This window comes from Colius striatus, chromosome 18 (assembly GCF_028858725.1).
Source record: "Colius striatus isolate bColStr4 chromosome 18, bColStr4.1.hap1, whole genome shotgun sequence".
NCBI lineage: Eukaryota > Metazoa > Chordata > Aves > Coliiformes > Coliidae > Colius > Colius striatus.
Window position 1 is genome coordinate 4,137,162 of NC_084776.1, and position 15,690 is coordinate 4,152,851.

The 15,690-nt window shown below is 44.7% G+C and overlaps 1 protein-coding gene across 1 annotated transcript in view; it reads right to left on the reverse strand.

Moving 5' to 3' along the window:
• RHBDL3 (rhomboid like 3) overlaps positions 1 to 15,690 on the reverse strand; it is a 56,213-nt gene that overhangs the window by 9,546 nt on the left and 30,977 nt on the right. The window contains 1 exon segment of the mRNA XM_062010940.1: positions 11,780 to 11,938. Within this exon segment, the coding sequence (XP_061866924.1) occupies positions 11,780 to 11,938 (159 nt within the window).

Sequence of the window (15,690 nt, forward strand, 5' to 3'; positions counted from 1 at the left end):
GGATGCATAATTAAAGCAATTGCATTTGCAAATTAGGCAGATGGAATTTTATCACCAGCCTGTTTGGGGGCAGGAGTGGGGGGGGGGAGGGGGGAAACAAACCCTGGTCTCAAAGAGCTTGCTCCAAGATTTGGATAATTGCTCATTAGCCCTGATGTCAAACAAACCTGCTGCATTAGAGGCACAGTCTGTAATGGCTGAATATTTGGCAGGAAGACTTAAAAGGCTAACTACACATAAAAAGCACTGTAGGGGGACCTTTTACAGTAAAAGATAGCAAAACAAATGTGACAGTCTGAGACTTTCTTCTGAAAGAACTGCTAACTGATCTCAGAAACCATCAGCATCTTCAGTCTCCCAGAACCAAATAAAAGATGACATTCAACAGCATTGGCTTCCAGTTGTTTTGGATCACACTGGTTTCTGCTGAGATCCCAAAGACAGCAAAGCCCAGAGCTTGTGCTCATGGTGCCCAGGCAGCTGGATAATTGTTCCAAGCTGGACCAAGCTGCTTAAAACACAGTAATCACTGCAGGGAGCCATCTCCTGTTAATCACTGGAGGAAGGTGAAGGGGCCATCTGAGGTGACAGCATTGCAACCCATTCTCCCAGCAGCTGCCCATCCCTCCTCATTTGCAGCCTGTCCCTCCAATGCAGAAATTCACCCACATCAACAACATTGACAGGCAAATGAGCTAAGTTTTTTAAAAACTGGGAAAACCCTGTTGTTATTGTTCTGAGTTGTTTTAGTGAGAAAATGGCTTACCCTAAAAACTCTCTCCTTTCTTGATATTTCTTCTTTGCCCTCTCTTTCCTTTGCTCATTCATAAAACACTGTGAAAGAACACTCCTGGCAAAAGAAGCAGAAAAGGCAAAGAAGAAAAAAACAAGTCCACAAAAATCTTTCTTCCAGATTTCTCAAGTCCATCATCCAAAAGCTTTGCTCTAAAACTAGGGGGAAAAAATTGCTGGTGATCTTCTTTTGCGTTACAAAAGCGTGTTCATGCTGAAAGGCAATATTATCATAGAGAAACATCTAGCAGGTGTAAGGCTTTCCTTAGCATTTGTGAGATGAGGTTACCAGAAAACTGCCTGCAAATGAAATGGAGCTGTGGACTGCTGCTCTCTTGTAGAACATTGGGAGATATCCAGCACCAAGTGTTCCCCGATTGCAACACACTCACAGACTCCATGGAAGAAACTGTCAAGGAGCAAGATACTCCCTGGATCCACCACCACCAATCAATGCTGTGGCAGTGGGAGCCAGATTTCAATTTACCCAGAAAATTAAAAGCCTTTGGTACCTATAATCACAACACTAACTCTTCATAGATCTTAGAATTAACTAAACTGCCTCAGGAAAGGACATAAAAATATGTCAGGCCTCCTTTAGAGCAAAGGGTATGGAAAGAAGGTCCAGATTCCCTCTAAATGTTGTAGCTCTGGTGTGGTTTTACACCTAAGTGAGGCAGGGATGCTGTCAAGAGCCTGTCACACATGCTGAAAGCCCTCAGAGTCCACTGAGATGTGGATGAGTGGATGTACTAAGCAGTCATTAAAATTGGGCCTCTCAATAAGAAGACATCCTACTGGTCTTCACCTGCAATCATTGCCCATCACACCATGAGGAAATTATCTCCAAAGCACCAGCACAGTTGACTGCCAGGGCTCAAGCCAACACAACAGTCCTGAGCCTACTCACATAACCCCTCCAGCCTTTGGATCACACTATTAATATCTAGATGGGAGGTGATGGGCATGAGGAGAGACAGAGCATTAAGTCACTACTGCTGCTCTGCCCAGCTCTTGATGAGAGGCTTATTTTGTTCCTCAGACTGACTTTGGAAGACCCAAATCTTCCCAGACAGACAGTCTTGCATATGGTCACAATTTGCTGACTTTATTTTGCAATTACACAATATTGGTATTTATGAGCCAAGTATTTAATCATCAGCTGAAAGAACATTGGGGCCATTGTTGCCTTGCACATTACTACAGCTCCAGAAGCTCAGGGCAGCCCATCCCACTTCTCTTCCTGTAATTGATCTGGGACTTCATTAATGAGCGTGCTATTAAAGCTGCAGGCAGATAGGTGCAGCAAACACTACATGATGATGGTAGTGCTGGGGAACAACACATTCCCTAAGTCCTTCATGCCTGCAAGAAGTTATTATGCTGAAAGAACAAAATTTCCCTTGCAAAACAGCCAAGCTAACATGGCTGGTAACCATGCAGTGAACCTTTGCCCTTCAGTATTGCCATACCAAAACAAAACAAGGCTCAGTGCTACAGCTCTGCTCAAAGAATGGGTTTGATACATCTTCCAGAAAGGGAAGAATTTTCCTACTTAGATCTGGACCAGTCTTCAACATTGAAAATGTCAAAATTTAGGACAAGAGTCCTTACTGTCTAGTGTGAGACAGTGCCAAAGTTTGGTAAAGTGCAAAGCCCTGCTTTTGTTCAGCACACATGCCAATCTAGAACTACACCCAGATAATCTGCAACTTGCAATGGGAACCCTCCATTCCCACAGGCAGACCGATTTCTCTGTGTTTCTTGGCTATTTGTGCTACTGTTGCTGCCTCAGATAATCAATAGCCAAGTCATGTAGCATTTTCCCATCTCCAGTTTCATGGCTTGTGTGGGGCACAGTACCCTTTTGATGGTTTTTATTCAGTCTCACTCAGGAGGTTTTGAAAAACATGGAGTTCTGCACATTATGTATTGGCATCTTTGAGGCTAGTCTACAGCTATTTTTAAGCACATGCAGCACTGTGACAGGCAATGCATTCAGCTCTCCAGCTCTGATCCTCCAAGACACAGAACACTAAATCAGAAGTTAGACCAAACTTTTTAAAAGCCTCTGTCAGCTCCGGTTTTATAACCCACTTTACTTACAAATACAGCCTCTCCAATCAATTTTGCTTTCAAGATTCACATTTATTTCCTTCCCTCACTCTGCACTTCTACAAAATGCTAATGTGGGTGAAGACAGCTTCTCCCAAAATGCATAGCTCAGCATCAAGTTCATCTGTCGCAGATGTTCAAATCCTCTAGCCAACTTGGTAGCACTTTCCCAAACAGTATCAAATGGAAAAAAGGCAAATAGCAACATTCCAATTTGCTCTGGGGATTCAAGAAAAGTTAGAGGCACTTCCACTAGAAAAGGTAAACCCCATTCAGATTTCAAGGTTAATTGCAAGAACACAGCTTGCAGGGCAAGACTAATGGTATAGCTCAAACAACATCGTGTCAAAAGAGAGCAAATTTGAATCTTCAAACCCCCCAACACTCATTCCAGTTTTCCTCTGGACCTGGGAAGGGTTTCACAACTGAAACAAATCCAGATCTAATTTTCTTAAGCAGAACTTTAAAAAAATATCTTTATAACATTTCCCACTCGTGTGTATTTTATAAACATCCACAACTAAAGCACCCATTCCAGTTGCCATCGTGCATCTTAAGTTTCAACTGTACAGGATTGTAAACAGCTGAGGAATCATGGTTAAGGATGGAAATGTCTATGCTAAGTTCCACTTTAATTGGCATAATGATTATTTGCCAGACTAATTCACTTGGAAGAAATTCATGTCTGCTGCTGCTACGTGTAGCCAGTATCTAATGGCCTCAGATCAACATAGGAGCTGAACATACTCCAAAAGCTGCTCTTGCAGCCCAGTTACTGAATTTCAAGATACTCAGCTGGCCTTCTTTTCCCCTTGAGGAGATGCTCATGGCCCTCAGATTATCAAAAATCACCATCTGGAGACATTCAAAACCCACCTGGACGAGTTGCTGTGTGACCTGCTCTAGGTGGTCCTGCTCTGGCTGGGGGGATTGGACTGGATGATCTTTCAAGGTCCCTTCCAACCCTTCAGAGTCTGTGATTCTGTGACTTTTCTCCAAAGTGGTAAGGAAAGCAATGTGAAGGCAGTATGAGTCACATTTGTCAGGAGGGGTATCCAGCTCCTGGAAATGCTCCCTGGAGTAAGAACTTTGCACCTCAATAAGGGCTTTAATACAGCGAGAGACAAGAGATGGATAAGGGCACAATTACATGACCACTCTCATCTATTTCTTAAGAAAAGCTCCTCTTTACTCCTACTAGCATAATATTAGATGAAATATTGAAGTAAGAGATTTTCAAATATTTTTAAATTAAATATTATTATACCTCTGAATATCATCCAGAAAGAGAGCTCAGGAATCCTATGCTTCCAGCCAAGACAGTGAATCAAAGACAGAGGCAGCACTTAAAGGAGTGTCCCATTGGAAGCTGAAGGACACCCCAGAGGACTCTAGATGGGAGCCCTCTTGGTGTTTGGCAGAGGATCAGCCCTGGTTCAAGAATGCAGCTAACTGGAAGCATAAATAGGAAGAAATTGAGCCATAAAACCTGCAGCTTTGCCTGCAACAAACCTTTCCAGATTAGTAACAGTGAGAACAAAACAATAAACACCAGACAAAAGCATTAGAAGTGATGTTCTGGGTTATTCTGCAATAGCCTTTTAAAGTTAAAACATTCTCTAGAAAGTGAATGAGGATTCAGCAAGAAGATATATTCACTGGGGCAAGCTTTTGCCTGAGGATTCCCCTAAGAACTGGAGATGTAGGCTTTATTGCTCATCTTCCCAGTGACTCAGGTACTAAAGAATTACACACAGTTCCTGCAAAGCCTTGTTCACTTGAGTGTTCTGTGCAGGCAGTCAGATGGTTCAGTAAAGGACACACAAAGACACTGGAAGTGGAATTTATAGCCACTTTATGACTGTGCTACAAAGCACTTCTAAGTACCATTAAAAAACCCCACAAGCAAATCACAGTTTAAAGGACTCATCTCACCTTCCCTCCCCCCCAAGAATAGAGTATGTAATTTCTTAAAGGCTCACCTCCATAAAGAGAACAGAACCCTCCTGGTGCTGCCACATACACACTCACAAAGGGAAAAGAGAAAATTCAATGTGTTTTTCCTTTAAAAAGTGATCTCTCTGTGGAGCTACATCTGCTCTTCCACTATTTCCCTTATTTTGGTTCAAGCCACGTTGGAGGTATCCCAAGTAGAGGTGTTACTGTTCCAACCACTGAAACAGCAAAGGCATGAGTTACCTTTCAAAGCAGAAAGGATGGCCATGATAAAAACCTATGGGTACATGCAGTGTCCCTGTGAAGCACAAAACCAAGCCTTGCTTTTCTCACTGAAGTGGCTAAGAGAACAAATGGCTTAAGAAAAACACAAGCAGCTACTGTGGAAGCCTTGGAAAGGAATGGAAAAGTGGGCTGGAGTCAGAGCAAGAGGCAATAGGGAGCCAAGAGAACAGCAGGAGGGGTGCAGCACATTGCAGAACTGGTTCTTCTGACTTGACTGGCTACTGCCTACTAAACCCTATACCCAGCTGGAGGTACATCCCACCTCTGCTCTGTGTAGGTAAAACAACATATTGAGAGTTTGGAGAAAAGTCCTTTCACAGACCCCAACCATGTGAACTTTTAATTTGGTGCCTATCAAGGGGAGAGTGTGCTGCTGTCTCTGAGATCTCAGCATAGTCAAAAAGGAGCTTTAATGCCCTCTTTTAGTGGGATAAGTAGCCAGCAGAAAGTCTGCAGAACAATTGCAAAACACATATGACTCTCAGGAAACAACACAAAAAAACCCTCTCACAGATGGAAGAGCTCTGCAGCCTTCAGAGATAATATGTATCTCAAGGGCTACCAGCCTACATGCTGGGGCTTTCACAAAGCAAAAGGAGTCAAGAGAGAAAACAGCCACTCCTCTGTGGTGTAATATGGCTGCTAATTTCTAGTTTCATAGGTCAGTAAAAACTCATTAAACTCCACTGGCTCTTTCTTTAAAGAGAAAAAAAAAACCCCACTGATCCCCTGACTTCCTATTACAATTGGTAGGTTGAAACAGCCTTAAGGGAGCCCCATTTAATGACACCATCAATGGCACTTCAGAGGTTTTATCCTTACCTAAATTCAAACAAGTTGTCTAGAAGGGAAGGTTTCCAACACAGCTTCATTAAATGAAAGCACACTGATTCCATACCCATAGGGCTTCAACTCAGGGCTGTACAAAGGCATTAGCTTGTGCTAAGCACTTAAGTTTAACCATCCTTCAATTGAATACATCTTTAAGTATCTGTCTATACTGCATTACAGACTCTTACAAGTCTACAGAAGTGTTAAAACTAAGTGGGAAATCATTATTTTGCTATATTTTTTCTTTGGTATAAACCACACAATAAGTTTCTATAGACTGATGAAGCTGTAAATTGCAAGTCCATTGAACAACCTTGTATCCCACTAATATCATCCCAGGACCTACTTTGGACACACTGCTTTGGTTTCTGAACTGTAACACAATCCCAAAGTATTTTATCCCTTCAGACACCCTGCTCTCTTCAAACACCTACACACATCACCCTGCCCAGGACAGAGAAACTCATATCTAAATCTTAACTTCTGTACTCCTACAGCATCCATTAGCATAGACAAGCCCTAAGACTCTGGGCAGTCACTTCATCTCCTTCACCTCCCATATTTTAACTTGGTTTTACGACTGCAGCAATATTTTGGCACAACTGCCCTTCTGAACATCCAGCTCAACAGCATATAGCAGAAGACAGCCTTCCACTAACAGCTAATCATGTCCCAGTCTCTTCCATGAAGAGTCTACTGCAAACACACCTTCCTCTCACCTTCTCTGACAGCCCACAGATCTGTGTAACAATCACTTGAGAGGGGGAAGAGCAGAGGCTGCAGATTTCTTAGCCTGTATCTGCAGTTTTATTGAAGAAGCAGGATTTGCAGTCTGGCAGCACACTGAGCAAGCCAGAGAGGAAGTCACAAAAACTAAAGGGAATCTTTCTTTGGAGGGTAAAGTGTGCTGACACCAGCAAAGTTTGGATTAGATGACCTGATTATTGTTACATAGTACGTAAAAAAATGCATGTTCACTGAAAATGAGGCAGAAGGAGCCTATCCCCAGAAGCCAGCAAAGCCAAGGAAAGCAAGGCAAGTGTTATCTCTTGATCTGGAAAACAAAAGATGTGCATTTAATTAGCCAATATCTTTTGCTCACTACTGAGATGATACAACAGATTCAAGTTACTACAAAGCTACAGCTAAACATTGCTGTTGGAAGCAGCAATGTTTTGTTTTTCCCAATTCACATGAACTGTGTCTCAGAGCTTACTAATTCCTCCCTAACATGCTGAAATACCATTGCCTTCAGGGAACAACATTTGCCCTCAGCTCTTCAAGACCCAACACAGTTCCTCAAGCAAATGCTCATCAGAGAGCTGGTTCCTCAACACCTGGCTCTTCTTTCACTGGAGAACTGCCATTGGCTTTGCCAGAACTGTGAATACCAAAACAGATGCAACTCTTAACCTCCTTCCATCTGCTGGAGAAACAGACCCAGGAGACACAGATAGGCTTCCAAAAGTTTCACAGCAAGTCTTTTGCAGAGGCAGGAACAAGAGTGAAGTCCACCTGACTTACAGTCCTGCCCTCTGAACGTGAGATCCATAGCATGGACAGTGTGCATTGGGACATCTCCCAGCGTAGTGGCAGTGTGGGAATGGGGGACAGACACAGTCCCTTTCCCCTCAAGAAATCCTGCCCATGCTGGCAGATTCAGCCTGGATCCCACTGAATGTAATGAGGTCAGCTTTTACACCACATTTGGTTCAGAAGTGATCTGCAGAGTTGCACTGGCAGAGAAATCTATTGGGTTGTAGAATGGATTTTGCTTTAGTCTCAGTTTAAGCTGTGATTTACTTTTCTAGCAAAAGCTGCTTTATTAAACATAAGGTTCTGTAAGAAACTTTTCCTTGTCCAGAGCAAGACTAGGATTGCCCAGTTTTCATAACAAAAGAACATAAGCTACCACCACTGCCTGAAGTGGCTCTACAGTGCCCCCTCGTTAAGCAAAACAAGGTCTCAGAAGCAGCATCGTACCCCCTTGCCTCTGCACACATGTCTGGAGTGGAACACATTGAGAGGGTGAGGAGGTGGTAAAGGTATGATCCAGCCTGTGCAAAGCAATAATCCATGTTCCTGGGAACAGAATGCAAGGAAGGTTTAGCCAAGAATTGAGTCTCTCCAGGGCATCACTGGTCTGCTCTTTAGCTCTGTTACAGTTCACAGGATATTATGTGAAGTAGCCCACAACCGCAGCAGCAACTGCTGTTCATCATATAATTACCTCTTGGCTTGTCTCCTCTCCAAAATGAGCAAAGTTAGTTAAACAGCTTTGTTCATTATCTCCTCCTGTGGCCTATGCTGCCAGAATTTTCACGATGCATTTTTAGCATCTCTCATCACAATGCAGAAAAGCAACCAGACAACAGAAATGCACAAGACGTCTCCACTTGCTATTCTGCACTGTCTCAGACATAGGATAAGAAATCCCATCTGATACTGCTTTCTACCACTCTTGCAAGCCCTAGTGTAGAAACAGAATGGATACAATTGCAGCATTCCATTTTACAACTCCATGAGATGAATCTCATACATACAGAAGAGAATTCCCAATGAGTTGCCTATCTGATTTTTTTCAGCCTTTTCTATTTGCAGATCACACCAGGAGTTTTCAGCTTCCCTGAATTTAATCATTACTCAGATTATTTACTGAGTGATTTCTAAGGTCTATTCTCATCCTGTAAAACTTTCAATTTCAAAAATGTACACTGCTCTGCTGAGTTGAAAACAGGCATATGCTTTGTGTGGCTCTCCTTATTAAGGTGAGAAACCCTAGAATGACACTTTTGGTGCCTCTAGAAGTTCACACCACACTTTGGGCATCACAGGACAATAGAGCTTTGCTCAAGAGCAATCCTTTAGCTGGGGATCACAGTGCTTGAGAGAGTAGGCAGACTTCTTGGTGCTCATAATGATGTTGGACCATACTGGTATGGTCTTTTTTTACTGCCCAGTCAGGGACATGCAGTACTCTGGAGGAAAAATGCCAACACTGTTGCTCTGTGAGGTTTATGGCCTGTAGTGCCTTCTGGAAAAAATAACTTCATGGAGTTACAGCTGCTTCTATGGGCACTAACAGCCTCTGTCAGCACTAGACTCTCTAGTACACAGCCAAGAACCCTGCAGAAGAAGCAGCATTACATTGTCACACTTCCAGGGAACTCAGCAAAAGGTCTACAAAGCTGAAAAAGGGAAGACCTTCCCTGCTCAGTTTTAATCAAAATTAGCAAAGCTGAGAGAAAAAACAGTGCAGATCATATCCTAGGAACTGACCACTGAAGACAGAGTTCTCTTGGTGCCCAGGGGGAAGAAGTAGGATCCCTACTTCCATTGGGATCTGAGAGACAACACAGGTTTGGATTGGTTTTTACTAGGGTAGAGTGAATTTTTTTCATAGTAGCTTAAGCATGCAGCTCATCAGCTCATTCCATCCCCTTGCTTGGAAAGAAGCCAAAAGAGCTGCTTGTGAGACACACACACAAAAGAGCCTCCTTCCTTCCACACCTCTGCTTTGACAACTGCACTGTAATGCCTTTCTGATACCCAGCCCCACTCCTCCCACCTCAAGGCCTCTCCGGTGGCCAGAGCTTTAATAATGCAATTTTGCCTCTTGCTCAAAGTTTCAGTACCTTGGGCACATTTGGGAGGTCAAGAGATTCTCTGATCATGTCAGAGTACTTGTTCATAAATCTTGATGAAGAGAAGGAAAACCACATGCACAGAGCCATCCTGTAAAAGCTCTGTGGATCTAGTAAAAGGCCAACCTTCCCCTCCCCACAGCCAGCACTATCACTTTTGGCAGCAGATCCAATTCTTGCTGAGCTACTAAACCAGACAAATTGACCTGAGCAAACAGCAGAGATGGCTGATGATGACCAAGCACAAGCATGTACTTAAACACCACCACACACAGTTTCCAGGGCTGACAGGTTGTAAGTGAAGGAAATCACTTAATTTCACAGCGATTCTCTGTCAACTGTGCTGTCTCTCCACGAGTTAAGTTCACAAGGCAGTTTTGAAAGCTGGAAACTACAGAAAAAGACAAGGAGCCTCAAAAAGTGTGGATGCTGGAAATCAATAGCAACTGCTTGAGGAGTGAGAGGAGAGATGCCATGTGTAAGTAGTTTAATGTTCTGGAATTTGCATTGCCTATTGATTAGAAAATGCAAAAAATGCAGAGGAGGACAGAGGGACTGAGGATGGAAAAATCGATGGCTTCTTTACAGCAGTGAAGGAAATTTGCCATTTTGCAGAAGTCACATCAGGTGGGTATGAGCTGGCACAACCTCCTGCTCCCCAAAGGAGGATGGCCAAGCCTTTCACCTCCCACCTGCCTCATTAGCTCGTGCTGCTCTGGATCTCAGCGGAGTGAGGAGAGAGGAAAAAGCCCAGCTCTGTTCCTGAGCCTGTTGCCAATGTATTGGCTGGCCCAAAGCCATTATTTCTGTGAAAGAAATTGGATGACACCTCTTCCTGCTACCCAAGTGTTGTGCAGCTCAATTAGTGAATGCTTGCATGGTACTTTGAATATATCAAACTGTAGAACAAGCAACTGTTTACTATAAATACACTGCTGATCACTGAGTACCACTGACCACACTGTTGATTAAGCTGGAGCTGAGGAAAACCTCACACTCACTGTGATATATTTAATAGCTGCTACATTTATCTTACTGCATACCTAAATACATGCAAGGGGGTAATGAGATAGCTCAATTAGATACAGCAGATCTATGTCATTGCAATACAGCAATTTCACCTTCACACTGCCCGTGGCCTGAGGAGGTGAGGTGGTCCTTTAGAGCTGTGCCATGTTGCCATACTTTTCTGAGTACTGTGAAACCAGGACATAGGGAAGACTCTTTCTAAACCAGGAACACATGTATGAGTGACCATAACAAATGGAGAGGTGAAACCCCCATATTGACTGCAGAAACACTCAGAAATGTCAATTATTATACTCTGCATCAAGAACATATCCAGCTTTCCAGCAAAACCTTAGAGACATCACTGACTTCTGCTGGTCATTGACTTTGTCACACAGGTTTCTCTTACTGCTACAGTAAATCTGCTGGGACTCAGGTGAGGAAGAACAGGGCAAAGTGCCTGGAATAGCCACTGTTCAAGACATCTTGCAAAGAAGATTTCTGGGCCATCCTGGGCATCTAACAATACCAGCCTACCTACATCTGTGTTGGCTCACCCAACTGTCTTGACAAGAAACAGAGAGATCCACTCACTAATTGACTCATTAGAGACAGAGAGGCATCCAGGTCGTGGCTCATGCAGTCTGAGACATCTCACCTGGTATAAAAGGAATATGACCTAGAACAGTTTATCCCTGTTGCTGTTGATGCCTACAGCAGTGCAATATGACTCCTCCCAGCAAGTCGACACAACCTTATCTGTGTATTATGTCTCAAAGTAGTGAAATCTCTAGATAAAACAGGAGACTGACTGACAGACTGACAGACCTCTGTTTGCAAATAAATGGCTCCTCAGAAGAGCTGATAGAGAACAAAACCTTCTAAACTAGCAGCAGGCACTGCTCCATACTTCTTTTACAACAGCTTCCACAGTTTCTTCCCATACAAACTCATTTGCCTGGAAAAGCTGGCAGCAACTTGACTCTTGGCTTGAGAGTCACCACTGAGTGCTTCAGCAAACCCATGCAGAGTGTGAGAAAGTGACACAGCAAACGCTGGTGTTGATAGAAGGAGAGAGACTGTCCCTCAACAGCCAGTGTTCTAAGCAGAAACAAGGACTCACATGTCCAGCCAGCCAGAGCACTCACCAGGTTGACGAAGTCCTGGTAGCAGATCCTCCCCTCAGAGTTGCTGTCTGCCAGGGCCAGCAGAACCTCCAGCTTGTGGGGGTCCAGCTCCGAGCCGTGTCTCTGGAGAAGGGAGCGGAACTTCTCGGTGCTGATGTAGCCCGTGTTGTCAGGATCAAACTGGGAGGGGAGGGGAAAGTGCTAGAATTAACCATTCCATGTCACACACAACTGCCCTCCTCTGCATCCATCACCTGCAGCAGACCCTCAGGGACCCCAAAGGCTGCTCTAGGCTTTGGTGGTGCATTGCCCTGCAATCATTCCATCTCCAGCTGCCTTTCACTGCCCAGGGACTTCAAAGCACCCTGCTGTAGAGAAGGGTGAGCCCAGGTATCATTAACCACACCATCACTCTATCTCCACCCAAGATTCAGCTAAGTCAGCTCCTCCTTCACCTTCCTTCCCTTTGCATCATCATTTCATTGGTTACTTTTTATATCCCTCTTTATCTGGGCTATCAAGAAAACAAGAGATGCAGTCTGTGAGATAAAATGTACTGAAAACAGTTTTACTCCTGTATTTCCCAACACAATCACAACACAGGAACGTGCCAACCCTCCTCAAGCCCCTGCTGTGTTCAGTGTTTCTGACAGTCTCCTTTCCAGATCACCCCTGCAAGATACCTCACAACAGTAAGTGCTTTTGCTACCGAAGAGCTCTCTGTAAGGTAGCCCTCCATCTATAAAATGGTTTGGAAAGAATGCATTTGGATAGGGAGCAAAGAAGATGAACGTTATGCCAAACTAAAAGTGACAAGGCAGTCACTTGCCTCTTTCAGAACGTAAACCAGAGTCATTAGAGGGAAAGTCCCAGGTGAGATTTGGAACGAATCCCATTCTGACCAAAAAACATCACTGTTTTTCCTCAGACTGAGTGGTTAATCTCCTAAAAATGCCACAGACTAAAAAGAGATAGCTTTGCAAGGCTGTTCAAACTTTGGACTGCTTTCAGTGGCTTGCAGTGGCCTCCAGCTCCCGCGGAGCTCCCCAGGGCACCCTGCGAGGGGCTGCCAGCTCCCAGGCAGGCACAGCCCCAGCCCTGACAGAGCCAGTGCTGGCACCATGCCCAGCACATTTCTTTTGTGCTTTGAAAGCGAGGGGACACAAGCTGCCAGGCCAGCCCACAGTAGCTGTGGTGCAGTCTGAGCTGTGCCAGCTCTCTGTTGCTGGGAGATTGCCTTTGATTTCCCAAACTTGGCTGTGAGGACCCTGGTGCTCGCTGGCCTCCTTTTGTAGATAATGATATCAAGCTTGTTGGTTGGACTGAATGGCTGTCAGGGGGCAGAGTGGTCAGGAGGGAGTCTTTTCATGGAAACATTTGGGACATAAAAGGCCTTGGCAGAGCCAAAAAGGTCCTGACAATCCTTGTTCTTTCCTAATGGAGAACAAAAGCTGAACAGGCGCCGGGCCTTCGATCAGACACAGCAGAGTAAAGGCTGCTTTGGCAAGGGAGGAGGTGAGAAGGAAACGGCAGGGCTGGCACTGCTCTGCTTGCTGCAGCGTGCTATAAAACACACCAGCCTCAAGCACAGGCAGCTTGTTTAGAGGATGCAGTGCCCACGTGCAAGGATTTGGCTGGGTTTTCTTTCAGCCCAGCACCTTTGCCCTGCTGCCCCTAGGGGCTCTGCTACCGCTGGCTGTGTTGAGGAGGAGCTGTCTAACCGAAGGAGGGGAGATCACAGCCCCTTGCTGGAGCAGGGCTTGTCTGCTATTTCATCAAAGCAGCAGCTACTCTGTGAGGAGAAGCCACTGGAGCAAGCAGATTACACAAAACAAGGCAACCCAAGAGAGCTGTGGACAGCCAGAGCTGAGCGCTGTCCCCTGACCTCTGCCAAGAGTTGTTGTGTCCTTGAGCGGTGGCCTGCGTGTACCTTCCTGACAGCTGGCACTACAAAGGTGGATTTCATCTGCTGTTTACTGTTAAACAAGGGTTTAATATTAATCCCTGGCAAAGTTTAGCTCTCCTACTGCAACCTGCAGTCATGCTTTGCCTTCATAGATCCGATTCTAAAAGCAACTGCCAAACTAGGGCTCCTACACTCAGCCTCAGCTCTGATGCTTTTTGGCTCTTGCTGGGGCTCCCAAGCCAGCTTAGGTTTGCAGTGCTCAGAGGCACAGATACCCAGGAAATAAAGTATTATTAGCATAATACCTGAGATGACCTTTCTCAAGGGGAATCTGCAGAAGCTGGGAGATGAGTCATTCGGTGGATGGATCTAACACCTGCAATCCTACAGATACTCCTATGTTCATCCTTGTTTCCTGAAAACATTTGACCTGACCAACATCTTACCTAACTGCACCACTTTAACTATATCTTGGCATTTAAGATGTCAGCACCTATCTTGTCTAGGACAAAACCATTTGTTCCTTATATTTAAACAACTTTTATATTTAAATATTTCTATTTAAGCAACTTTTTTTTCAGCTTATAAAAATCTCACCTGTCACCACAGCACTCAGAAACCTCCCCAACACTTCAAATTGCCTCAAACTCTGTCTCTGACATCACAACTTGCCACAAAAATCGAGGGGCTGAGCCAGTCCTGCAGAATACATGTCCCCACACCTGGCAAAATCAACGTGTGATGGCAGAGTCAAAATGTTGAGGTGCATCAGTTATAAAAGAGGCAACTGACCTTTGCTAGGCGCTTCATGTATTTATCCATGATGATCTTGTTGTCCCACAGGCTGAGCCGAGCACCTTTGTCTCAGTAAGAGGACAGAGGATGACTGGCAGCCAGCAGCATGGCTGTGCTGAGCCCTGGGTCCAGCCCCACAGGGAGTGCTCCCCAGGCAAAGCCTCCCAGCACCGAGGGCAGCACAGTGGCTTCCTTCAGTGTAGGTACTTCTGCCTCTGCTCATCTACTTGAGAAGAGGAGCACAGCACAACTGGGTGCAGGGATGAGGAAAGCTGTTTAATCCCCCACACAACCCCTTAAACAATAGGACACTAACGCCAATTTCATGCAAGGTTTCCTCCACATTTCAATGACAATCACTCTTAACTCCCTTGATCCTCACTCAGGCTCTTAAGCAAAAATGTAAATATGTTAATGACCATAGCAGCCATCTGACCCAAGATCTTAATTCCCTGGCCCAAATCAAGCTATTTCTTTCCCATTTCTTCATTATTTTAGAGCACACACACCATAAACTGAAGGCTTCACAGCAAAACTATAAGATAAAAAAATAAGGGGAGGGGGCTTTGCAAACTCTGATGGAAATGGGAAATATAGTTGAGGAAAGAAAAGGAAATCTCAGATTGTTCCTCCTCTTTAATTAAAGACACATCAGCCACGGCTGAGTGAGCAAGTAGGGTGGAGGCTGGTGCTGCAGACAGACAATGGGTATCTTGGGAAAACGCAGACATTTCACACAGTGCAGCCAGCTGCTCCTCTCCCCTGTGGCAAACAGCCCTCTGGGGCATCAGAGCAGCTGGAGAATCAACATAAGGATCTTTGCTTGATTTTAGGTTTGCAGATCTATAGCAGGAACTGAGAATTTGCTACCATCCATGGTTTCTTCATTGAGAGGCTTTGTCTTGGCACCACCCAAGCCATAAGTTGCCTTTGCAATGGGCAAGGCTCCAAACAACTTCATCTAATTTGGAAGCTGGCTTTGAGTTGGATCAGCCTCTTCAAATCTGAATCATTCTGTGGTCTAGTGGTATCTTCACTTCTGGGAAAGACTGGCCTGGCACTGGAGGACAGGCCTCCTGGCACCAGCCCCAGCTCTGCTCTGGACTAGGAAGCAGACTAGAAATAAGTGGCCCTAAGCTTTACCTTCCCTTCCTATTACATGGAAATGACAACCCCTGCCTTATTTCCCACCACAAAGCAGCTATCAATAGTAGGCCTGTTTCTTGTTCAC